This window comes from Lotus japonicus, chromosome 2, assembly GCF_012489685.1.
Source record: "Lotus japonicus ecotype B-129 chromosome 2, LjGifu_v1.2".
NCBI classification, from domain to species: domain Eukaryota; kingdom Viridiplantae; phylum Streptophyta; class Magnoliopsida; order Fabales; family Fabaceae; genus Lotus; species Lotus japonicus.
In genome coordinates, this window is record NC_080042.1 from 94,383,014 (window position 1) to 94,408,612 (window position 25,599).

At 34.7% G+C, this 25,599-nt stretch overlaps 4 protein-coding genes and 1 pseudogene across 7 annotated transcripts; 3 read left to right on the forward strand and 2 right to left on the reverse strand.

The window, feature by feature from the left end:
• Nucleotides 1-76: 76 nt before the first annotated feature.
• LOC130741338 (TOM1-like protein 1) lies at nucleotides 77-3,601 on the reverse strand. Its single transcript, XM_057594201.1, has 3 exons — nucleotides 2,895-3,601; nucleotides 2,545-2,802; nucleotides 77-768 (listed from the first exon to the last, which is right to left on the reverse strand). The coding sequence occupies exons 1-3, from the start codon at nucleotides 3,417-3,419 to the stop codon at nucleotides 346-348; spliced, it is 1,206 nt and encodes a 401-aa protein (XP_057450184.1). The 5' UTR covers nucleotides 3,420-3,601; the 3' UTR covers nucleotides 77-345.
• LOC130737332 (60S ribosomal protein L7-2-like) lies at nucleotides 3,447-8,806 on the forward strand (annotated as a pseudogene).
• A 779-nt stretch (nucleotides 8,807-9,585) lies between these two features.
• LOC130741340 (geraniol 8-hydroxylase-like) lies at nucleotides 9,586-12,067 on the reverse strand. Its single transcript, XM_057594202.1, has 2 exons — nucleotides 10,955-12,067; nucleotides 9,586-10,613 (listed from the first exon to the last, which is right to left on the reverse strand). Exons 1-2 carry the CDS (start codon nucleotides 11,837-11,839, stop codon nucleotides 9,999-10,001), a joined length of 1,500 nt encoding a protein of 499 aa, XP_057450185.1. The 5' UTR covers nucleotides 11,840-12,067; the 3' UTR covers nucleotides 9,586-9,998.
• A 2,720-nt stretch (nucleotides 12,068-14,787) lies between these two features.
• Nucleotides 14,788-19,699, forward strand: LOC130741341 (uncharacterized). Of its 3 annotated transcripts, none has more exons than XR_009020357.1 (12): nucleotides 14,788-15,044; nucleotides 15,159-15,254; nucleotides 15,327-15,384; nucleotides 15,487-15,567; nucleotides 16,047-16,118; nucleotides 16,210-16,457; nucleotides 16,544-16,615; nucleotides 17,371-17,484; nucleotides 17,572-17,653; nucleotides 17,772-17,862; nucleotides 18,622-18,703; nucleotides 19,328-19,385. XR_009020357.1 is itself a non-coding variant. In XM_057594203.1 (12 exons), the coding sequence occupies exons 1-12, from the start codon at nucleotides 14,851-14,853 to the stop codon at nucleotides 19,409-19,411; spliced, it is 1,230 nt and encodes a 409-aa protein (XP_057450186.1). In that variant the 5' UTR covers nucleotides 14,788-14,850; the 3' UTR covers nucleotides 19,412-19,699. The 3 variants fall into 3 exon arrangements, 2 of the variants coding, with proteins under 2 accessions (XP_057450186.1, XP_057450187.1); XM_057594203.1 differs by having other exon boundaries at nucleotides 17,772-17,818; nucleotides 19,328-19,699; XM_057594204.1 differs by having other exon boundaries at nucleotides 14,903-15,044; nucleotides 15,338-15,384; nucleotides 17,772-17,818; nucleotides 19,328-19,699.
• A 2,280-nt stretch (nucleotides 19,700-21,979) lies between these two features.
• LOC130741342 (histone acetyltransferase MCC1) lies at nucleotides 21,980-24,791 on the forward strand. Of its 2 annotated transcripts, none has more exons than XM_057594206.1 (6): nucleotides 21,980-22,095; nucleotides 22,409-22,634; nucleotides 22,724-22,868; nucleotides 23,466-23,565; nucleotides 23,646-23,874; nucleotides 24,342-24,791. In XM_057594206.1, the coding sequence occupies exons 2-6, from the start codon at nucleotides 22,528-22,530 to the stop codon at nucleotides 24,553-24,555; spliced, it is 795 nt and encodes a 264-aa protein (XP_057450189.1). In that variant the 5' UTR covers nucleotides 21,980-22,095; nucleotides 22,409-22,527; the 3' UTR covers nucleotides 24,556-24,791. The 2 variants fall into 2 exon arrangements, with proteins under 2 accessions (XP_057450189.1, XP_057450190.1); XM_057594207.1 differs by having other exon boundaries at nucleotides 24,369-24,791.
• Nucleotides 24,792-25,599: the final 808 nt, after the last annotated feature.

The window sequence follows — 25,599 nt, forward strand, 5'->3', positions numbered from 1 at the left end:
ACGAAAAAAAAAAAAACATGCGAGAAGGAGAAAATGATTCGAATCTTAGAGCTCAGCAGGAGAGAAGGTAGATGAGTTGAGTTCTAAACGTGCTTCCATATGTAAAAACCAGAATCCCAGTCATCTGAATAATATGAATGAAACCCATTGATTTTACAGAAAGTCTCCCATCTATACCTTGTCAAGAACTTCTATACCATATCTCAAACATAAATTGCACAGAAAGTGCACAATAACAATCATTGAACGAGCAATCTGAAATTCTGAACAAAGTTCACAATCAACAACTACGTTTATAGGTAGCAAGACATTAAAAGGTAGTTCAAGGTCAATTAACAGTGTAGTTTAGAAGGAAATGAGATCATCTTTTGAAGACTGCTGCTTCTTTGTGTCATGCCCTGCATCTGATGCATCGCCACTTTTTTTCCCAAAAATCATCTCATCAAGATCATCCATCATGTCATCATTGCTCCCTCCCTGGACAACAGTTCTTGATCCGGCCGGCTTTCTGATCAAGGCATCCTCTTTAGTATGTCGAGGCGACTCATCTGGCTCAACGGCAACAGGTATCATAGCTGGTTCAGGTTGAAGGGGAGCAGTTGTAGGCTTCTTCACCTCTTCGTACTTGTCGAGGACCTTCTGAATCTCATCATTAACATTCAAGGCCTCAAAAAGTAGTGCTTCATTGTCCCCGGAAGTTTCAACAATACGCTGGACAGTAGATTGGGAGCGACGACACTGCTGTACAAGTGTGGTGGTCAAATCATCCTGCAGATTGAAGAAAATATTACATTTCTATTTCAGTAACTCACTGATGCCTGATATAAGACGTTTCTTCACCAATAATGGCATGGCTAAACTTGACACTCCTCATTTGAGGAACTTACAAGGGAATACAGTATAGCGCTCAAAACAATGCAAAACAGTTTCTATTTTGGGGGTGGGGTGGGATGAATGTACAGAAAGAAAATATACAAGGTCATGACCGTGTTAGCATTTAGCAATGACCACATGCCAAATTGAAATTGACTGCGTTCTTAAAGAAACTAGGATAACTGGATAAGCTCTTGCATGGCTGTTGTACACTTTAAGTGAATGAAGAACAAATAGCATATCTCACTTCAACACCCATCATTAGATCTTAATAAGCCCATAGGACCAACCCATATAAACATTAGCCCTTAGTATACTACCCTGGTCAGCGGGGCAACCACAGTACCAGAAACCAGAGAAGGTGTGGTTGTTATCAATAAAAAATTTATACAAAGACATAGCAATTATCAGTGGGCCATTTTTCTTCAAAACAAATATTAATACTATCGTAACAGAGAATATCGTAATTCGTTTCATCAACTGCCTCAAAGGAAGGCCAATTGTCAAGGGTGTAATTTTTTAAGAACAATTTTTTACGTTCACATATTTCAAAAATAAAATCATCTAAACGGAAAATAAATACAAGGTTCTTAATTTAGACGACACTGAAGAATTTCTATGTAACAATATCCATGTATTGTCTTGTAGACTATACAACTCAAGATCATGAAAGGGCCACCTGGTCAGGGCCTACTGACAAGTTTTTTAAGTTTTAAGACATTCAATGTCAACTAACTAGTGCGACTTGTAAGGAACTAAGGATAATTAGTAATTACTTTCAAAAAAAAAGGATAATTAGTAATTACAAAAAGCAAAGGGTTTGCAACAAAGACCTAATAAAGTTTAAAAACAAATCCTTCTCCCATTGAACTCTTAAGTGATGCTGTTACTTGTCAAATGACCCAAAAATTAGAGTAAATTCAATTTAACATCATAAAACTAGAGTAGAGAGTTTTACACCATAGTGTACATACTTTATAAGATCTGCTAACTAAGTGCATATACAATAAGCACAAAACCATAGGCCAAACAGTGGTCATAGTCAAGTGTAGAGCCTGTTTGGATACATACCAAAGAGTACTTATTGGAGCTCCTCAACTAAAACAATGCACTAAATAAGCTCGAATAAGTGCTCTTTGGTCCGCGTTCAAACGAACTCTTGAGTGATTTTGTCTCTAAATTGAGTAGGTAAAGCTACATCCACCATTGTTTACATACTTCATAACCTCTGCTAACTAAGTGCATATACTAAAAGCACAAAGTAAGGGATCAGTACCATAGGCCAAAACAGTGGCCACAATCAAGTGTATACAAAGTAAGGGATCATCACCATCTAAAGTGAGTTTGTCTCTACATTGAGTACTTCAAGCTATATCCACCATTGATCTAATTTAATGAGCATCCTAATCTTAGCCTACAAAAATCTAACCATAAAAAACCCTTACTTCTTCCTCACTTTACTGGCAACTTCACTTCATAGTAGTTTTTTTCCCTAAACTAAAATTTAATGACAAAACGGCCACTGCAACATACAGGCGACACCCAATAGCTGCAAGAGCAAATCATATTCTATTCTATCAGCAAGTAACACATTTCAGTCCACAGCATCCATTACTAACAGTCAAAATCAAAGTAGAGCATTGAAAACGGCACAGTAATAAAAAGAAAGACCTGCAAAACATCTTGTTGCGGTGAAGATGATAACACAGTAGAAAGTAGCTCAATGCTATTTCTGGCAACATCAAATGCTTCCTTTGTCTGCTCAGGTGTAAAACTCAGCACAGGAACCTCATGCTGAAACTGCTCCAACTGAAACTGCTCCACATCCTGCTGCTGCTCCGGAACAGAAACAGATGGCGGAGGAGTGAAAATCGGAGCCAAGCTTTCATTGTCACGACCAGGGAACCGAATCCCCCTCGATTTCAAACTCTACACAAATTCACAAAAAAAAATCAGAAAATCAACAAATTAAGCTAAATTAGAAGTGGAATTCATTCAATTGAAGGATCAAACGAACAAACCTTGTAAGTTTCTTCAAATACAGGAAGATAACGAAGCTCGCCGGTGGATTCACCCCAAGCTTCGATCATGATGAGAGCCTTGTTGCGGTTGTTGACGACGGTGTGGGGATCGTCGATGAGGCGGACCATCTCATCGAGCACCCTCTCGGCGGCGACTTCAGAGAAAGCCTTCTCGCAGTTCTTGACACAGGTTTCAAGGAGGACGAGTGCGAGGTACTGAACCCTAGGGCTTTTGTCCATGATCCGCTTCTTGATAGCGCGGATGAGGTCGATGCTGTTGACCTTATCGGTGTTGATGAGGTCGCAGAGGTGGAGATTGGTGGCCCAATCGGGTTCATCGAGGGCTTCGGAGGTGGCGTCTTCGACGAGCTTGTCGACCTGGTTTGGTCCTCCTTGGAAAAACTCCTTGACCTTGAAGCTCATGGAGGTCATTCCGGCGGTCATCTTACGGCCAACCTCCGTGCCGCTGATCTTCAGTCGCTCGCTGAGAGCGTTCACTTTCTCCATCAGATTGTTGTCAGTCATCGTTTCGTTCAGTCCCACCTCGAGTGAGTGGAGGAGTTGAGGAAGAAGAAGAAGAAGAAGGGTTTGGTGGAAAAGGAAAAAGGAAAAGGAAGAAACAAACAACAAACAAACGCGTATGGACTCGGTAAAGAGTCTATGTCTTGTGATGTATGCTTTTGCTCCTCCAAGCAAATCATATTTTTCAAACGAGCTCTAAGTCACAATGATTATATTAGAATACGAATCAGGGCTCGTAAGGATATGTCAGAAGAATAAATTTAGAAAAGTCATTTATTCAGTGAAACAACATTGTATCGTGAATAGAGTAACACGTGTCAAGGATAAAAAAAAAACGTCATTGAAAAAGTGTGTGGTTACATTCTTTAACTGAAAATAATAATGAATGTGAACAACTAATGATTTAATTATCTTTATAACGATGGTTTAGTTGCAGTGGATGAACCACTTTTCTTTAAAAGATTGTGTGTTTGGACTATGGCAGTTGCCGATAACCGCTTATATACTTAAAGTCCCTAAAATATGTTCTGATCTGATGCGGTGGGTGATTGGAGCTGAACCTACCTAAATTTTTCTTCATTAAAAAAGTTTAATTATCTTTACTTTATGTTCAAAATATATTATAAGTTAAAATTGTCATAAAATTTGAAGATGACGAGATGGATAGAAAAATAATTAAAGTACCTTCTTCTTAAGTTGTTTTGGAGGTACTTTTTTGTTCTGTTAACATTCCTTGATCTTCACTCTTTAGTTAAAAAGAAAAGAATTTTCCTTAATCTAATTGCGTAGCGTGTGGTGTGTAGCTGAATGAAGTGAGTACCGTGTATAATGAGTCAAATTATGAATTTTCATTGGTCCCCCAAGGTTGCTTTTTACCTTTTGAAATGTTTTTTTTTATGGAGTTTGAAATGTCATCTATTTAATTTCATACCGTCAATTTTACTCCAGAAATTCTTTATTTCACATTCAAAGGTTTTTTCATTTATTTCCTCATTGTACCAAAAAAAAAGGTTTTTTCATAATTATTTTTTAAAGAAACAAATGTATATGTAATTATGTATTGTTGGTGTCAACTTTGTTTGTACAGGTATATATACAATTGAACTTTGTAAAATCAGAAAATATATGTTTACTTTAATTAAAATTCAAAATAAATATAATCATTCATCCTACACAATATACTATGATTAGTTATCAGTTTAAAAGTGTTTTGCAACTGTGGTGCATCACAATTAAACTATTTTTTTAATATCAGAAAGTTAATTAAACTATTTCTTTTGAATACATAATGCTTTCAAAAACATTCTCACTTTCAATAAAAATACCATATTCTCTTCTTTTTTTCAAAGGGGTAAGTTGTTTCATTCAAAAACCATATTCTTTTTCTTTTGTCAGAAAGTCATGGATAGTATACCATGTAATATTCTGGGCTGGGCTGAGGTTTCGTCATGTGTTTTGCTGAATAAAGTTTTGCAGCCCAATACGTTGTATCAGCCCAAAGCAACAACAAAATATATGAGGTCACACCCACACCCTCAACGAAGCTAACTCTTATTGAACAGAAAAAAACGAAGCAACTCTAATAAAGTCCCTACACATAACATCCACTAATAGTTCGTTGGATAACTACCGTTTACAAAAAAAAATGAGAATTACACAAACTTATATTTCACCAAACTAGTACAATTTTCTTCTATCAACATGTTCATTTGGTACAAATTAAGGTGCAATCCAAACATCTTTATGCATGAAGAGAATCGCGTTTCCACACACAAACACACGTTTGGGTCAACGTGATCCACAACCAAACACACTATATCCTTTCGTACAATCGTACCTGGTAACTAGTAAGTGTGTCCTTTATGTGTTTTGCTTAGTAAGGCCACAATCTATTGATAGGTCTATATTAGAGTTCATAGTTTTTGTGGCTCAAAGTTATTGAAGAATGGAGAATGAAAAAGAGACAAAACTTTAACAGCGGTAGATCTTGGGTTATGATGTGAGTGTTTTTCACTTTGTTTTTATGTTGTTATATGTGTGAGCAAGTATTTTATGAGTTCCATTGTTTTATTTTAAGCATAACAATATTGCTTTGTGAGAAATTGTTGTTTCTCACTTCAATTTAATCTACCTTTAAAAAAAATAATGGGGCATATAATTTTTGTGAACCTACGTGGCCCAAGTCTAACAAAACAAACTACTCCCTTCTTAAAGGGTATCTATCTATCTATCTATCTATAATCTATAATCTATAATCTATAATCTATCTATCTATAATCTATAATCTATCTATCTATCTATAATCTATAATCTATATCTATCTATCTATAATATATATAAAAGCAAAGTTTTGCAGCCTTGAGGGCAATTTGGTACTTCAATATTTTATTATACAATATTTAAAATTTAAGTATGGTTATTTGGGTAAAAATACTAATTACTTCTTCTTGATTAAATCACAGCCGTTAGTTCCCTTTACAATCTTCCTGGCTTTTTGGCTTCTCAAACGTATCCGCTCACTCTTTTCGTTTTCTCCTACCGTTCGGATTCTTCTCTTTCGCACGGTTTCAGTTCTGTTGTACGCCTTCCATTTATTCTCTCTGCCTACTGCCTCATTTAATTCCTTTGTCGCCGCTGTTCACTAGATTCATCTCACCGTTGGATTTGGAACTGCCGCCGATGCTGACCGTACCGCTGCTTCCGCCTTGGATTTGTGGCTTCGCCGCTGCGGTTGGCCTTGGCTGGGTTTATCATGGTGTTAGGTTTCTTTATCTGCAACTCTTTGATTGTTCTTCTTTTTATCTTTCATTTGTTCATCTCAATAAACCTTATTATGTGATTTAGGGTCTCATCTTCTCTTTCATTTTTAATTTACTTGCAGTTCTGCTCTAGACAGGCCGAATTTGAGGGACTTTGATTCATTTGAACTGACGCCCATGCTCGCATTTTCTGGTTAGAATTGAATTGATGTTTTTTATGCATGTGTTTTTTTACTGTTATGGAGTTGTCAATCCCCATTGTAAGAATGGTTCTCTTTTTTCCTCCTACATAAATTATAGAACTAATTTTTTTTTTGAAAGGCTGCTGATTTTACATTCTTTGATATTTACTATGTAGGAGAAATGGCTGTTGAAATGGTGTCTGGGCTTCCACACGTAATGTGCAAGGAACATGATGCGTCAGTGTGAGAATAGCAGGTCCTATATTGTTTCTTGCATAGTGCCTTTTCAATGCCTTTTTATTAAATCAATGCTCTTTGGACTGGCTTCACAAATACTCTTCTATTTGATTGTTAGACAAGCTCTTAATTAAAGCTTCTTCTTTTCATATTTCTTATCCAATTTGTTCAGGTCTATGGTCTTAGAGATGGAAGACTTTTGGTTTTCCAAGCACATTAATATTTATCTATGCAGCTATGAACCAGGGCATAAGCAATTAATCAGACATGATAAAAATCAAGAAGGTAACTTGAAGAAAAAAAGGAAAGCGTGGTGGGCATGTGGTCTGGAAAAATAATCCTTATCATATTCCCTATCTGACCTAAAAAGAAATTCAAAATATTTCATACTACTTTGACATTCTTTTGATTGTTATGTTGCTGCCAAATATACTCCCACCTCTTTGTTTCTTTTATCCATGATTCTGATATATTTTATTCATTTTAATGTAGCAGCTAGAGCATGAAAACACTTAATTTTGGTAGTACCTGCTGGATTTACTTCAGAATCAGCTGCAACCACTGAGTAGCTTACAAGGTTTCGAACAACATATGGTAGGTGAAAGTTCTAAACCAATGGGAATCTAATTTTACATCTCAAAAAATGAATAGGTAAGTGTGCTCTGTCTTTGGCTTTGGCTTAATTCGCTTCACCCTTAAATTGCTTCATTTACATGCATTTTATAAATTTCTTTCTTTAATGCAGCAAGTTTGTTAATTTTTTTAACATCTAATGTTTGTTATGCAATTCGCTGATCTCATAACATGGGGAGTTTTAACAGGTTAGCACTTTCTATGTTGGGTGTGAGTGTGACCATGTTGGAGATGTAATGTTGTCAAAGAAAGTTCTTACATTAGCTGCAACTAATAAATTCCAATGCTAGACATATATCTTTCCTATAGCTGATTAAATTTTATTTCATCCTACTACTTTTTGTCTCCTTAATACAAAATCTGTTGTGTTTTTGGACTCTGAGACTTGCTGTTCTGGGACATTTGTGCACTTGATCTACATTTTCAAATAAATTGATTTAGATTCATACATATGTTTCCTCAACAAGCTCTTTCCTTCTTAGGTTAATGGTCCAACTTCACCTTCTTGCATTTATGCCTTTTCTTTTTTTCCCCTTTAACTTTCAAATTTAGCTCCTACCCCTTTCCCATGATCAACCTAAGTTACCATGATCTATTAGCAAACTTTTATCTTCATGTACATTGATTTATTCATTTACTGAAATAACTAGAGGCTGCTTGGTTGTTGCTTCAGATCTTTGGGAATTAAATTTGATCTAAGATATTGAGATTTGGCATGAAAGCTTGAAATAATTTACTGAAATAACTTGAGGCTGAAGGTGAAATAATTTTAGCATCAAGTGTACAAATTATTTTAGGTCTTAGTCAGTCAAGGGGCATTATTCTAGGTAACCTCTTCTTTACTATTATTGATCAAATTCTCTTTGCATGTAGGACATTGTGTAAGAAGCGGAAGAGGGACCTGCCTTGGTGAAAAAGCCGGAGCTTGAAGCTGCTAAGAAGAAAAGAGAGCCAAGAGTCGTAAGATTATGTACAACAGGACTAAGCAGTGCGCGAAGGAGTGCAATGAGCAGGAAATGGAATTGATTCCATTGAAATGTGAGGAAAAGCTGAAAGGTTGATTTTATGTAGATCCTAATGCTAAGCTCTCTCTTATTTATTATTCGTATCCTTGGCATTAATGCCATGCATCCTAAGACAAGGAGGATTCTACAGCTATTGAGATTGAGACAAATTTTGAATGGTGTTTTTCTTAAAGTTAACAAATCAACAATGAAAATGCTGCATAATACATAGTTGATCACGTATTTGAAGAGTTCATGTTTGGAAAGTTGAACCAACATAGAGGATACATAAAGTTGAACAAGCAGATATTTGCTCTGATTGATAACTCTGTCATTGAGGGGGCCCTGTTATTGTTCAATGTTTATACCTCTATTATACTTATAGCTCTGGATTTGGATGCCATGAGGAAGATGTAGCGTTGACTGAAGGCGCAAAGTGTTTGTTAATTAACCAAAATAGGCGTAGAAACATCCTTGATATATGTCTAAGTCATTACTTGATGGAATATCTAAGTCATTACAGGTACAATGAAACAAGAGATGTTGATGAAGATGATGCTAATGTTAATGGCTAATGCTACGGTCTCCTAAAATAAATGAACTTCAGCTTGAGAGTTTGTAATTATCCGGTTAGTCTTCATTTATATATATTTAGTTTTAGGTGATGCAATTTATTTCATGACGTGGTAGATGAGTGCACTTTACTAGAGTTTTATATCAATCATCTACTGTTTTTTGTGGTTTAACTGCAATATCTATTCTATGCAAGTAGGAGGCGGGGGTAATGTATTTGCACTATCAATCATTTAACATAGAAATTAAATATAATTTAGTGGTTAGTTATTAGGCATTCGGGGGGAAGGGTAACTCACTTGGTGAGCAAAGGGAAATGAAGAGATTTGCAAGGTGAAGAGTCAGGAATCAAATCTTGGCGAATGAACCAGTTATTAAACATTCATTTCAGTAAATCAGACACATTTATCAAAAAAATCAATTTTTTGTTTTTTTTTAATCTTATTTTTTTTTATTCATGAAATTTTTCTTAAAAAAGTAACAAAAAACACAGATTTTAATCAATTACATGCTATAAACTAAAATTAGTATCCCGTGCATCGCACGGGTAAAAGTACTAGTTGCAAAAATAAAAAAGAAGAGGAACAAAGCAAAAACAGAGCACTATCATAAATTCGCATAGGGTGGTTAGAATCATCCCTTTTTAGCAAATGCATCTATTGATGTACAATTGTATTGAGATTTAAGTTCCTTTTTTTTTTGTTAACAGATTTAAGTTCCTTTTGGTGACTGAGAGTGTTATTTAAAATCTAAAATTAAACTAAAAATAAGAAGTTCAAACTGTTGAATTGCCTCTTTAAACCTTTTATTCAATTCATACTAGATTTAATAGACAATTGGAAAGAGAACTAAAATTCATAGCACACAAAGGCACTTGTTATGGCTATCTTATTTAAACGGCCAACTACTATAACAGCATTAGACTTCTTTATTTCTATCTGCCCTAGCAAAGAACATTTCTTAAAAGAACTAACAAAATCAATAAGTGCATCACAAGTAAGCATCTGCATCCCATATCAGTCCCAAATTTAAATATCCTAGAAATAATGACTATCCAATAAATTTTTTTTCTCTATCTTTTTTATCACATAAATATTATGTTTGTCACTTATTTTTATTTTCTTCTTTATTCTCTCCCTTTGAAGCAGTCATTTGGATGTAGACACCCCCCTCTACCAACCAAACATTTTCCAGTTAATGACTTCTTTTGATTGGAATAACTCGCAAGGATTCATCTTTCTTCAAGGCAAGCCCATGTATTGCATCCTCCATGTTCATATCTTCTGGTTTCATACCATTCTCAAGCTTCCAATCATAAGCAATGATCAATGATCCGATCATCAGGGGCACCACCCTCATAGCTAATGGCAACCCAACACATATTCTCCTTCCACTTCCAAATGGTGTGATCTGAAAATTCTGACCCTTGACATCAATTTTGGACTCCAAAAACCTCTCTGGTGAGAACAAGTAGGGGTTTTCCCAATATTTTGGGTCTCTTCCAATAGCCCACTCATTAACCAAGATTTGTGCATCCTTTGGAATGGTGTAGCCATTGAGTACCACATCGGTTTTGGCTTTTCTAGGGAGCAAAAGTGGAGCAACCGGGTGCAAGCGCAGAGTTTCTTTCATTATTGCTTGTAAGTATGGGAGTCTAGCAATGTCTGATTCTTCAAGTGGGTTACCTTTTCCAATGATTTCATCAAGTTCTTTTTGAGCTTTTGACATGACGTTTGGGTTGTGAATTAGCTCTGCCATTGCCCATTCTAATGTGTATGTAGTTGTGTCAGTTCCCCCAACAATTAGATCCTGTAATAAACCACAGTTAGTAAAATTGGATAAGAATTTCTTTGTATTATCACATGCAAGTATAACTAGAGAATGAAATACAATACAACCAATAAAATTTTAATAGATTTATAATTGACTCCCTTATGTCTTTTTTAATTCACATAAATTTTTATTGAAACAATTTGGGGACAGAAAATCTTTATTGGTATAACTAGAGACTGAAATATATAGATGGAAGTCTTTGGCATTTTTTTTTGGTACATCCTTTGGCATTTGAGAGAACAAAATTATAATAGAACAATATTCAAATGTTTGTAAATAACTGAACATATAAGAGATAAAGGGATTAGAAAAAGTACATGCATCAAATGTTTAATCTTCTCAGTGTCCATCTCCTTGCTGTTCCCTTCAGAAAGGTCAAGCAGGGAATCTAACCAGTCATAGTTGGTGATGAAACCTGCACCATGCCTTAGCTTCAACCTCTTGTCAATTATGCTGTCAAACACACCAAACAACTTGCCAATGTAAACCACATAGTTCCTCTTGATGCTCTGTGGATCAATGAACCTCAACCAAGGGAAAAAGTCAGCCACGTTTGGTGATCCTGCAAATTTTGACATGCTCAACACAATATCTTTATGCTCCCCTGTTCCACCTGCAGATTTAGCAAAATCCACAGAGAAAATTGTGTTTGACAACAAGTTAATTGAAGCCTTAAACGCTGCTTTTCCAATATCAACCGCTTCACCGCTTAAAGAACTTTGTTGAACATCACTGAGAAGCTCTTGCACCTTCTTGCGCCTAAGGTCTTGGTTTGCATCAAGGGATTTTACTGAAAATAGTTGATTTTTACACACTCTTCTCATGTCTTTCCAAAGGGGTGACAGAGGGAGGAAACCAACACCAAATTGGTGGTGGTTGAAAGCGGTTAAGGCATGTGGAATGGTTCGGTCGGAAAGTGAGGAATCATGGGTTTGAAGCACTTCTTTGGCTGTGTCTGGTGAAGAGACAACTATGGTTGTGACATGTCCTAGCTTTAAATGAAGAACAGGGCCATAGATTTCTGCAAGTTTTGCTAGTGATTTGTATGGTTTGTCACCCATTGCAAAGAGGTTTCCAACGATTGGAAGAGGGGTAGGTCCTGGTGGAAGGTTTTTTTTGTTTCTTCCAGAAAAGAGTGAGTGAAAAGCTAGCATGACAACACATGTTAGCAGGAAGAGAAGTGCAGAACTTAGTGTATCCATGTTTGGTTGTGACAGGAACAAGAATAGAGGATAGGGAAAAGAATTGATTGTGTGTTGTGTTTGTGTGTTGGTTTGGGTTCAATGGTGCATCCAATTTATAATGGTACAGACTACAGAGTCAAACATAGAAGTGCAACCTCAAAGCATTAAAAGAATAACGATTCCTTGGACTTGAGTACTTGACGATGACCATTGAATAATTTCATTTCAGGTCAGGGGCGGCGCGGGTCCTCAGATAAAAACTGGTTCCTAGTTATATATAGATAGTAAGTCTTTGGTGATATATTATTTATTCCCTTAGTTTATCCAACAGGAATACAAGATATAGAATCGGTGGCAATGGTATAGAAGGAAGAGAAACCAGAACCAATAAAACGCACAGCAGAGAAGACGAACGGTGGGTGTGGAATTTGTAAGATAAACATTAAAAAGAGTCACGTGGATTTTCTAGACTGGAATTGATCCTAACTGTTTATCAAGATCAAAGGGTTATTATTGGGTCTCTCACCTCTCACAATAACACACTCCTCCCACCTGATATGCTCCATATATATATATATATATATTTATATTCACCAAAAAAAAGTCAAGTGTATATACGAGTTGTACATTAATTTATATGTATATCGTCATATCCATATTCTTTTATTATACGCCACTAGAAATTAAATGCAGGTAATTTCTTCACTGACGTGAGAGGTTTTCTTCGTTCAAAGTTGAAAGCCCATTGGAGGTGGAGATATGGTTACGTAGCTTGATATGAACCGTAGCCTTGACCGGTGACATCCCGTATACAATTACACAACATGTGCATTGAATCAATTAATCAACTACGAATAATAAACTTAATTCGGGACGATATACACCCTCCGGTCACATATATAAGCAAAAAAATACTTTTTAGGTTCATTCATTTAATGAATGTATCAAGTCAAGATACATTCATTAAATGAATGAACCTAAAAAGTGTTTTTTGCTTATATATGTGACCGGAGGGTGTATTATGAATTTGACCTCTGTATATTTAACATTTAATTATTTTGAATATTGATTCCGGTTTGAATCAAAACACTTTATAAAATTTGGTTCAATTAATTCATATTGACTTCATCATTCAAATTTGTATACCTTTGTTTCACGAGCAACCAATTTTTTTTTTTTAATTGTATAACTCTTTCCAATAGGGGCTGCAGACTCAATCTACATACCCATTTAGATATAACTATAAAGGGCAGCAGACAGCAGACAATCAATCCACACGATTTTTTAGATATAATTATAAGGATAAAACTTATATTAACTTATTTATTTCTATTTTATTAAAATTTTCAATCATATAACGAATGTGTTTAATTTTTTTGGTAACAAAAATGGTAGAACAGAAAGATAACACCTCCAGACTGCCGGGCAGAACATCAGTGGATGTGTTAATTTTTAAATTTTAACAACTAAGGCTAGCTTAATAAGTTTCATTTATTTTAAAAAATAAAATTCATTTGTCATGGATATAAGAAAATTGAAATAAGTTTTTTTTTCTACTAATCAGTTTATAGATTTATGTATTTGTTATGTTGTTTTTTATGTTCATTATTAAACTTTATGTTTCTTAAGATGTGGCCATGTATGAGCTATGACCAGCCTTAATACTAGGAAATTTCCAGTATTCATTTTTCCAAACATTCATTTCCGTAGCTCACCTCATTCTTTGGATCTTGGCTCTCGGTTATTTTGAAATTTGAATATTGACCACAGATTGCCCATTGGAAGCACATTTCTAGATGCAATTAATTTCCCTGTATCTGCAAGGGAAAGCCCTATCATGATGGTTCAAATTGTTGCATCACCAATTCCACTCATGGGAAAAAAATATCATTTTTTATTAAAAAAAAGTATTATATTTCCTTTATATTCAACCAAAAAGTGGATAGAAAGTACACATAGTTTTTTCTCTTTTTTTTTTATCTTCTATTTCTCTCGTAACCAAATAAAGTGTAAATGCATGCGATGTGTAATTCTTAATATATGTAACATCGTGTATGAAACTTAAACATCTATAATTTTTATTTATTGACATATTTTTTCACTTCCATTTAATTTTCTCTCTTTTTTCTTTCTATCCATATATTTTATCCCAATCACATCACCTATCAGATTTTTTTTGTCCAAATGTGGTCCGAGTGTATAGGGTTAAATATTGGAACATTTGTTTTTGGGCATAAGCTACGAGGTTGAATAACATGCACCATCGTTGCCTTTGAGGTATCATTCCAGCCATGGAAATTTTAATTCTATTATTTAACCCTATGCTAGATGGACCATATAATGTATAACATAGATGAGTTATGAATTTCACAATTTTTTGTATTTTACTTTTTATAAATAATGTTGTTGGTCCACTATAATGTGGTTAAATAATTTTTGGGTAAGTATTTTTCTTTTGTTATCAAAGACAAAAAAAAACTACACTATATATGATTGATCTAGGAAAGAACACTCTCATGCAATGAAAGAGACAAAGAAAAGTAAATTCCTATATCTAGAGAAGCAACCTTTAAGTGATTAATGCCAAACTCCAACTCATATTTGCCAAGAAGTTTGGTACTTAACTAATAATACTATAATAGTATCCCTCATCATATGAACACAACAGATCAACCAATTTTTAACTAGTCAAGGGTGATGGTTAGTAGTCACACCCTTCATTAACCAAGTTAAACAATCATGTGTTTGATTTTCAGTTCACACGTGTTCCAAGACAATTTCAATGGAAAAACATGAATTTCAATGTGTGAATATGAAAGTAACTTTTAGGTTCCGTTGGATTGAAAATACTTTCGAGTTGATCTCAACTACTGAAATCCAAACACACTCTTACTTTTACCAAATGCAAAGTAATGTCTTAAATCTTAATTGAAGTGTGACAAAACTTTATTGGAGTTTTTTCAAATAACAAAATTCACATTCACAATAAGAAAGAAGAAAAGAAAAGACTAGACTCTTATCCAGCACCGATGGTTGTGGCGGTTGTTCCTCTTCGTCCTCACTGCTCCTCCTTCCACCATTTCACCCTTTCAAGCTCCACTCCGTCCTCTCACCACTCCCCCAAATTCCGTCTACTCCGACCGAACGCCACCTTAATCTCCGACTCCAATTCCTTCCAGGTGGGAAAACCCATTGGCAGCTATGGCTTCATGAACGTCACCACGTACGTACCCCCTTTCATCACAAACCCTAACTAACATTTCACACCACCATTGTTCCTTCCTGTAATGTAATTCGCTTTCAATGTGATCTTCTTTCTTTCTCATTTGTTCACCAGTGTGTTTCCCTCCTCGGGACCAGGCTCTGAGTATTCGTATAGCGATTTCAAAGGACTCAAAACCCAAGATGTTGAAGAAGGCAGCGTCAAAATCAGGTATCAAAATGCTACTACCCCAAGATGTGTGTAATCTTCAATTACAATTTTCAAACTGATTAACTGTTTCAGGCTTTATGAAGGGAGAGTTTCCCAGGGTCCACTTAGAGGAACTCCTGTTGTTTTTAAGGTACTATATTAATGACATTTTTATAATCAATGTACTGAGCATTTGAGCTAGCTGTTCATGTTTAATCTGTTGTATTGATCATGGAAACTCTTAACAATGAAGGTTTATCCGGGAAGACGAGCTGCCGGGGCTGTTGCTGATATGATGGCTGCTAATGAGTTGAATTCCCACGTGTTTCTTCAAGTATGATGAATAATTGAATGTCTATGGATCATAGTTCAGTGTGTTTGGATACTAATTGAGTTCGACTTGAACTGACTCTTAACCCAATCTATAAGTGTGTGTTGGAATTGAATTCCCATTACTTTACTTAATCTATTGTTAGAGATGGATTCTGCTGAAAGTACTTTTAAATTTAATTATTGCTAACTATTAGTAGAGAATATAGTTAGTTACCAGCTGGTTGTTCCATCCAGCTATAGGTTAGTTGCTGAATTAGTTTGTGGCTGAAACAACCAGCTGGCACCATAGCTAATTAACTCTATTCTCTAATACTAATGAAAATCCGAACACACACTAAGAAGAGTACAATTCACTTTTTGTGTTGAAGTGCATGTGAATGTCCTTTTGTCATGATGCATATAGATACCCAAACACACCCTTAAGCATTTGAATTCCTTTTTATCACTCTTGCTGGATGGTTTACTTTTTTTTCTCTGCAGAGCAGTTCTAAAGGTATCAGTGAGCATCTTATGTTACTTGTAGGTGGGTTTGAAACAACTACTGGAGAGCAGGTTTGTCCTGTGAGATTGACATGAGTTCTTTCACTTCACGTGCCTTGGCTCCAATTCTGCTAATTATGTTGGAGAAATCTGTTTGATCCAGTGGCTTGCTTTCCGTGATGTTGGGAGATACACTGCGGCAGACTATGCAAAATTTGCTAGTGAGAAGGTATCAAGAGATCGAGCTTCAGGAGAACCTTCTTCTTGGAATCGCTATGAACGAGTACAAACAATCAAAAGAAGACAATTTTTCATTATAAAGCTGCTTCATGGCGCTATGAGAGGTCTAGCTTACATGCATGACCATGAAAGATTGCACCAGAGTCTAGGACCATTTTCTGTGGCTCTCAAGTATGCAACTAGCAAGCATTTTATGTTGTTCAAATTCCCATCTGTCTCATATTTCTTTCTCACTGATGTTTGTAATATGATGACAGCACAATTTCAGAAAGAGAAGCTCGCTATTTGATTCCAAGACTTCGGGATCTAGCCTTTTCTGTTGATATCAGGTAAGGTAATGAATAGCCAAACCTTTTTATCTTGAACTAACCAATTGCTGTTGTTACATTGATCAAATGTATATTGACATTAACATGGCATAATAAACTTTCTATTTACTTCCTCTGGTCTTTTCTGTAAGACCCCTTCAAAAAAAAAATCGATGGTCCTTGCCATAAGACCCTTTACAAAGTTTTAGAAGCATTTTTTTTCATATTTACCTTCATGACTATTAAACCTTCCTAACTCTCAAGTTTTGATTAATGTGGAGTTTTATTTTAGAAAAGTGCTAGCAACACTCTTTTTTACACACCCTTTCACAGACTCTCTATGATTGGACTAGTTTCAAAATAGTCAATGTATTTCTCTCACTTATTAAAATATGTGTTGACTTTTAAAAGAACAAACCAATCACATAAAGTGTGTTGAATAATGTGTCTAAAAGATGTGTTGTTAGCATTTCTCTTGATCTTAATTAGAACTGAACTTGGAATATTGCCATATATTTAAAAAAAACAATACATCAATTAATTTTAACATCATTCTTTAATTTGTGTGATTCAGTTGAAAGACCTTACAGATAGGATTTGTTTTTCTACTGTTTATTTTATAACACTTAAGACTTCCTAGAGATTGATTTAGTGAGGTAGGATTTAATTTGGAGGCTTGTGCTTGAAGTTGCTGCTTAATATGGTGTATGCTAGCTTTATGCAAACAAGCTGAAGAAGAATATAACATAAATATGCTTATAATTGTGTCATTCCAGGTACTCGGAACTAGAGAATTCAGGATCACTTGCAGATGGGCTTTGGGCACGAGCTTCACGTGCTGGTGCATTCACATATTTAGAGAAAAGAGCTTTTGGAATAGCTGATGACATGTGAGTTCTTAGAAACTTGGGTCAATGCAGAAGTTTGTTTCAACATCTTTTTCAAGTCACGTCTTTCTTTTATGGGTTCCGATGTAGATACGAAGCAGGCCTTCTTTTTGCATACCTAGCTTTTGTTCCATTTTGTGAAGCTGGTGTAACGGATGGCCTTTCCTTGCAAGTAAGCTGTGCTGTGAATCTGACCTTGTCTTTCGTAGCTGATAATTGTTTTCTATGAAAGCTTTTCCTTCTCATAAGATAATATCTACGTTGAATTTTACATTCTCCATGAACTTCAGAGGCTTTTGGAGAACACTTTCCGACTTGATCTTGAAGCAACGCGGGAGTAAGATATCTTCTAGTTAATTGTTCCAGTTTAACTAGTACAGGGTAGATATCTGTTATTTTGCAGTCTAATATTTCTTTTGTTGAGGTGTACTTATTATGGGCTTCAGACTTGAGTTGTTAATTAGATGAACAAATAGCTGAATTATAAAGACTTTGGAGGTGTGTGGTAATTTTGAAAACTAGTTTAAAATAGTATAAATTGGAACTGAAGTTTTTTTTTGCCTCAGAATGAGAGAAATTGTAAAGGAAAGAAACAGGCTCATATATCTCATCTAAAAATGACCCTAACTCTAGCTAAAAAGAGAGAAAAAGAGAATGAAAAGGAAGAGAGAGAAAGAAAGAGTATGGAAAGGGTTGGATTAGAAGAAAAAAACCAACTTAGGAATATGGTGGAAGGACAAAATGTCTTGGAGACTAATAACATTTTCATACATCATTACCCCCTAGTCAACCCAATGGCACCTGAAAGATGCTTTACATTAGATTAAATAATAAATCATTCCTCAATCAATTTACATGGTTTGAGGGTTTAATTAATTTATCCATGTTGAGATATTTATTAAGAGATATCTATTATGATATATCCAAATTCTAATAATCCAAAAGTGACTGATGTCGTGTTTATCTAGCATGTCTGAACTCTGAAAATACAACTGCCTAGTGACTGTATAATTTTCCCAAACTAAATTTGCATTTTATAGCATGTCTAAACTCTAAAGAAGCAACTGCTTGGTGGAAGTGTATATTTATGTTTTGAGGTCATTGGTTTGGTCTCACTATGTTTTATGCTTCCTTTGACAGGTATTGTATAGCAGATGATAGATTAGTAGATGGTGTCGAGTTCCTGGATCTAGGCAATGGCGCTGGCTGGGAGATACTTCAGGTGATACATGTCTGCTAGTGCGAAACTATTAGTGTGAATGGCTTTGAGGGAGTGTGTGCTACACAAAAGTGGGTTTTTAGAGGAAAAATCTACGGTTAAATACTCCTTTGAATATCTCTAAAAAGCTGTTTAAGGGAAACTAAGTTCAAGGGGTAACTATTTTCTCATGACAAAAGTTTTGTTATTATTTTCTATTAGTTAAATGCAAATGGTTATTTTCTAAAAATTGTTTATGGATGACTGAAAAAGCTCCTTCTGTTGGGATATAAATTGAAAGGGAAACATAGTTAGGAGGTAGGAGGATGTGAGATTGGGGAGGCATCAATTCAGTCGTATACTTGAGAAAAACCGAGCGGTGGCTTGGTTGTAAGGGTTTTACCCTTGGAGGAGATTTCTTTCCTATTATTTTCATTCAATATTAAAAGATTCTTTCAATTCAGACTCATGGGGTCCTAACACCTTCCGATGTAAACAATACTATTATAGCTTCTGGGGTTACATATCATGATTTAAATTGAGTCTACCAATCCAAACACGCTATTAATGTATTATCATAAAAATGTTATGCAATTAAACTAATTAGGATCTATATTAAATTTTGATGTTTTTTCTCATGAAATCCAGGCAATGCTTAATGCTGACTTTCGTAAGAGACCAACTGCTGAGGCTGTTCTCAATCATAGATTTATGAGTGGAGCAGTCCTTTGAACTTCAATGTCAAAGAATATGATAGTATGTGTTTTTGATCAAATATGTACACATGGCTCACCACGCCATTTATGTTTGTCTGTAAATAAAATATCTCATGCTTTTGGGAAGAAATATTTTGGTTTTGCATTGCTTCTCACCATTACCAATGCCAATACTCAAGTAGACATTACATCTTCCTGATATTTGCATCGTTCATATACAAGCCATAAGACAAAGCCAAACATATCTCATACATCTTAAGGTTCCAATATATTCAATTCGTTCGAATATTTTAAGCTTCCAATAGATCCCAAATCTGAATTCACTTTGATTTAGCTGCTATCTAATCCAATGATGTTATTGTTGGAGAATCTGGATTCGTTGATTGCAATATTATATGTTTCCTTTCAGATTTTTTATTCTTTTAGTTGCAAGTGAAGAAATCAGCATATTTATTAAATGATATTTTAATTAGTAAGTTAGTCCAAAAAAAAGTTAAATCCATAAAAAAGGAAGAAAAGTTAAAGAAAAAGTGATGTTAATTTTATAATTTGAAAAATGCTCTATTTAAAAACAAAATACAATAATTTTAAGTTTAAATATAGAAAATGTTTAATTTTAAAATAAGATAACTTTTTTTTTTGAAAGTTAAAATAAGATAACTTTATTCTTTCTCAAAATTTGATCTCTTAATTGATAAATTTTTTTATCTGATTTTCAACCAATAACAAATTCCAATAATATTTTGTTTATATAAAAAATATTTGGTTGATAAAATTTTATCTTTTAATTGAGTAATTTGATCTCTTAATTTAAAATCATTACATCCTAATATAAATTGATAAAAAGGAAGGGAAATTATTTGATCTGCACAAACGAGTAAAGCCTGCTGAATCTTTGATCTGCACAAACGAGTAAAGCCTGATGAATCCATCACTATCCAACATGGAGTGCCTCCCTCTTGCATATGCAGAGTCAAGTGCGTGTCCGATCACCAATTCGTGAAACTACACCTTCACCGATCTTCATCTAACGCTGCAAACTTGGCGTACATCCGATTAATGTACGATTTGTTCAATTCTCACATACCCACACATGTTGGGTCTCGTTCCCACATATAAGGTGGGGTTGTGGACTTTGATGTAGAGCACGAGCAAAGTGTGGTGCAGGGGCGGAACTATGAAGGGACATAGGGGGCCACGACCCCTCAAAATTCTTGAAAATTTTCATAGGGTATACATATACATTTTTTCCATATGAAATTTAAGATATATAAATAATGTTGCATACACTTTGTGAAAGACTTATGAAAAAATACGACATGAAGGGTAGTTGTTGGAGACCCATTACTTTTTTCATGGCCAGAGCAAGGAGTTTATCTGAGTGACACTTACACCCACTAGTTCAACATTGTTCAATATTGTTTCACTTGATTTGGGCTTGATTTGGGGAGTGAAGAGTATTCAGTTCACAAGTCTTCTTGGGCTCACTCTACCCCTTTGATTATGAAGATATTTATTCAAAGACTAATTTCTTTCGTCTTCAAGGGTTCATTTTGTCTGATTTCATGGTTTCTTTACCCTCTCCTTATTAAGCTTGAAACACTCATTTTAAGTAATAAGACTTAAAAAAAAATAACAAGTAAAATAATATAAAACAAAAATATTTATTTATTTTTTATTTAAAGAAATTTAAGATATTTTTTGGAAAGATTTTTACAATGTTTACTTTGAAACTGTTCATCCTTAAAAATATTGAAAGTAATAGACATAAAATAAAATTTAAACTTTTTTTAAAAGTAAATAAAATGTAAACATAACGCTCTTTGAATTAGATAACTATATATAATAAAGGAGCAGATAGTCATATGAATTACATGTCTAATTTACAGTCATGAGAATTTGTAAGTAAATTAATACTCATAAATTTTTCATTATTGAAACATGCAAATTATATGAACGAACATATATTGTACATATGGAATATAGGTGAGTTTGTTTTGAGATAAATTGTCTCTAGCTCTTTGGTGCTCTTCCATGTGGAAGAAACCTCTTGAATTGGAGTAATTACTTATCTACTATTATTCACGATAGTCTCTCGTTTGTTCGTCGTTTTGATTTCTTTTATGTTATTTTTGTTCGTCGTCCTAGCAATTCAGTTGCAGACTGTTTTGCCAGCAATACCTCCTCATCATGCATCGATTTAGTGTTGATTGAAGAGGTTCCTCCGGAGGTTGATTCTCTTGCAGTCGTTGGCATTTTGGCTTCTTTCCTGGTTTAATATCAGTATGGTGTTTCGTTAAAAAAAATCTAATAATAATAACAAAAGTTGAATTACTATAGATAGTAAAAAATGTCTACGCATTTATGCAATTATTGTTATAATTAAATATATATATATTTTTTCTAAGATATCCGACAACCGACAACCATAAAACTAATTTTCAAAGTCCTAAGATTACATTAAGTGAATACGTCTCTCCTACACATACTTGTTTCATATGCTCACCCCACACTAAAATGAAGACTGTTAAAGACACAAATTTATTTATAGAATAAAACATAGCAAAAGGGTTAATTTGAGGTACGTTCAACAAAACAAAAACAAAAAAAAACTTGAGGCGTGATTCGAGATTCAATTGGGTACTCTGATCCGACTCCGAGTGAGGACATTCCATTCGCGAGCAGAGAGAAGTAATTCTGGTATGCCAAATCCCAATCCCAATCCCGTGTTTGCTCAATCTTCTCTGTGAATTGCAGCGTTTTTTCTGTTCGTTTGTTTCCTTCATCATCGTTTCAATACTTGCTTTGCTTATCATTTCTGTGTGGGTTTTGGATTGTTCTTTAGGAAAACAGAATTTTCATATTACTCTGAAATTTGTTGAGTTGACCCTTTCCAATTCAGATGAGAATATGAGAGTTTGCAAATGCATGTATTTGTTATCTTCTTCATTTCTGTACTTGTGATCTTTAAAATATAGATGAAGAAATTCTGAAACTCTTGTTTAATTTGCAGTAATAGCAAGTATTAATGGCCTTTGTCATTGTTGCTGTGTAAATGGAAGCAGTTGTTGTTGTTGCGCGGATTTTCCGAGTGCATAAGATATTTGCTGGGGATTAAGTGCAAAAGACTCCATGGTAAACCCGAAAGTGTCCGGTCACTCAAAGATATGCTACAGGCCCATTAGACCTTCTGACATTGACATCTTAGAGCATATCCATGGCAGACTATTCCCTATCAGGTAAGATCGACGAAGTTGCTGTTTGATTTACTTGAAGTATGTATGAGTTATGGCAATTGTGTTCATTTAAAGTTGTTTACAATTCTCAGGTATGAAAATGCTTTTTTCCAAGATGTGGTAAATGGACAGGACATTGTGTCATGGGGAGCTGTTGACCGTAGTCGGCCAGATGGCCAAAGTGATGAACTCATTGGATTTGTAACAGCACGGGTTGTCCTTGCAAAAGAAAGCGAGGTAATCCTCTTTATGTAGAATTGAATAGTTTACCTTTTCTCTAACTGCTTGAAGAATACAATGAAAAACTTATCTATACATCATTGTTTGAACTTGCACTAAAAATGGAATTTGTGTTCTGTTTCTACTACTCTGTGGGTAGGCATCTTTTACGTGGAAATTGTGGCTATTTAATGCTTTCATGATTTATCTGTTCGCTGATAGGGGATGCGTTATGGAGCAAATTCTCGTTGGAAAATTTATTCAACAAGTGTCTAGTTAATTTTCTTAAGCCAAAGATAATATGTCTATGTCACATGTACAATAAACTTTATTGAATTTATATTAGTTCATATTCATAGTTTGATCCAACTAAGCATTTTGATCCCATGGCAACTATAACATGCTTGATGTAATATTGTATTCCTTAATATCCAGTGTGCTACATCGTTTGATTGTTTTATTGGTCTTATGTTCCCAACCTTTAGATATGACTTGCTTAATGTATTTTGCAAAAGATCTGTTCTAACTTTCCCATAGTCTAGGCCCTCGTTTAACTGAAACTATTTGAGAGCCTTTTGCTGATAATTGTGAATTATTTCCATGATATTCTTGTAGATAGTGGATATGCTTGGATATGACTCGGCCAAAACTGATCAAACTTTAGTCTACGTTTTAACTTTGGGAGTAGTGGAAGCATATAGAAGTCATGGAATAGGTAGCAGTTTATTTCACACTCTAATTTTGTTGAAGCCCTCCATTGTATAATTGGCTGTCTAATTTGTGCCTCATCTGCAGCTTCTTCTCTGATTCGGGAAGTCATAAACTATGCTTCAAGCATTCCAACCTGCCGAGCTGTTTACTTGCATGTAATTTCTTACAATATCGCAGCAATCAATTTGTACAAGAAAATGTCTTTCAAGTGTGTAAGAAGACTGCAGGGATTTTATCTAATCAACGGCCGACATTATGATTCATTTTTATTCCTTTACTATGTAAATGGGGGACGGTCTCCTTGCTCACCACTGTAAGTATAACACACCTTTCAACTTTTTTTGCCTTGATTTGTTCAGACTGGCCTTGATTTGTTCAGACTGGCCTTAGAATGTTATGTTTAAAATGAATTCTGTTGGTAGATAGTGTAAAAGTTTTGCACTGTTGCTCTTAACTGGAATTAGTTTCTAAAGCCTCTTGACCCAAATCCATGAGGTTGAACATGGACCAATATTTAAACATGTTTTGACTTGGATATATGAAAAATATTTCATTTGCATGCTGGAATAGTTGTTTTGGATGATATGATGTGGCAAAGAATGAAAAGGTAATTGGATGATGCAACTGTCAGAATGATTATTGACCCATTTTTAAAGTTAAGATTCAATACAATGATGCCTTCTAACTCTGCTTTAGTTTCTTATATGAATAACTTTTATTTGTGCCATATGCATCACTTTTTGTAGTTCCTTTTATCTAAAAAGGTAAATTCATTTTCAGAACTGTACTTTCCATTTCAAATTTCAGAGAGCTTCTCTCTGCAATAGTAAGCTACATGAGGAGTGGCTTTAAGTCAGTGACTGCCAGGCTATGTAAGAACGAAGGAAAGAAGATCTCAAGGCGGGCTAAGTGTAAAGAAAGTTATACTCTCATGTCAGCAACTCACAACAAAAGAAATGGGGCAGTTGAGTGTACTGGTTATGAGTGTGTTTGATTTTTTTTTTTAGTTTTCTGTATCATTCAACCTCACTCTTTTTTCTCTCTAGATTATTGAAGCCAAAAATTATATTTACTTCATGTAACTATGGTGTCTTAATAAACTTTTCATGTTTTGTGTCACCAACAAAGTGTTGCTCCGAGTGGAATATTTGCTCTGGTCTCTTAAGAATGTGGTATTGAATTCGATCCCTGAATTCATATATATGAAAAAAACTTTGTTGGGAAGGGTCACTACACTGATGTCTAAGAATATCTCAGGAGTATACTTTGCAAAACCAAAAAAATAAACTTATAATGTCTTGAAGGTGATGCTGATAATCTTTCAAGTTACAGCAATCAGTGAAAGTTGTGATTCTAGGTGGTTTCTATGTTAGAATCATAATTGGCAAGAGTACCAGGACACGCAGCTTTCATTTTCATATAGCAGTTTGTTGTAATTGGTAGCATCTAAGGCCATGCTCATATTCTTGACTGGATTAATGAAGCAAGAATGAAATCTGGATGAATGAAAGAATCATTGCATTAATCAACAAGTTTTTTTTTATAAGCACATTAATCAATAAGTGATAATATGGTAATTTTTGTTTTTCAAAATATAATATCACTTGGCCGGTGAGAGAATAATGAGATTTGGTCAAATGCCAAATGCAAAGGATATTTTCTATTCATATTTATTGTTTTCATATACAATTTAGCTTAGGACCACCTGCTTATTGCTTAACACATGTTTTGGTAAGTGATAATATGATAATTTACATTTTAGTTGTCACCAATACAAATACTGATGCAACTTTAGTACTATGTGTTTAATATTTCTCAAATAAACCCGAATTAACATATATAGTATAATTTAGTCTATAAACAATTTTTTCTCTAGTAAAACAATCATGTTCGACTCGAATGTGGTAAATGATAAAGATCTCTTAAGAGTGCGTCTCATGAGAACACTCGACTTTAAAGTTTCAAACAGTCACTTTTAACCACTGCGACCGACATCCATTCTCAGTAATTTATATTTTTTATTATATATTTTATTTAT

Bases quoted from the DNA above. Each gene is read 5' to 3' on its own strand.
- LOC130741338 (XM_057594201.1), bottom strand. From the start codon at position 3,419: ATGACTGACAACAATCTGATGGAGAAAGTGAACGCTCTCAGCGAGCGA. The intron at 2,803-2,894 runs GTTTGTTCGTTT...GAATTTGTGTAG, and splicing joins TATTTGAAGAAACTTACAAG to AGTTTGAAATCGAGGGGGAT. The intron at 769-2,544 runs GTCTTTCTTTTT...TTCAATCTGCAG, and splicing joins CGCAACAAGATGTTTTGCAG to GATGATTTGACCACCACACT.
- LOC130741340 (XM_057594202.1), bottom strand. From the start codon at position 11,839: ATGGATACACTAAGTTCTGCACTTCTCTTCCTGCTAACATGTGTTGTC. The intron at 10,614-10,954 runs GTACTTTTTCTA...GGTTTATTACAG, and splicing joins AGATTAAACATTTGATGCAT to GATCTAATTGTTGGGGGAAC.
- LOC130741341 (XM_057594203.1), top strand. From the start codon at position 14,851: ATGGTTGTGGCGGTTGTTCCTCTTCGTCCTCACTGCTCCTCCTTCCAC. The intron at 15,568-16,046 runs GTATGATGAATA...TTTTCTCTGCAG, and splicing joins ATTCCCACGTGTTTCTTCAA to AGCAGTTCTAAAGGTATCAG. The intron at 16,616-17,370 runs GTAAGGTAATGA...GTGTCATTCCAG, and splicing joins GCCTTTTCTGTTGATATCAG to GTACTCGGAACTAGAGAATT.
- LOC130741342 (XM_057594206.1), top strand. From the start codon at position 22,528: ATGGTAAACCCGAAAGTGTCCGGTCACTCAAAGATATGCTACAGGCCC. The intron at 23,566-23,645 runs GTAGCAGTTTAT...CCTCATCTGCAG, and splicing joins ATATAGAAGTCATGGAATAG to CTTCTTCTCTGATTCGGGAA. The intron at 23,875-24,341 runs GTAAGTATAACA...ATTCATTTTCAG, and splicing joins CGGTCTCCTTGCTCACCACT to AACTGTACTTTCCATTTCAA.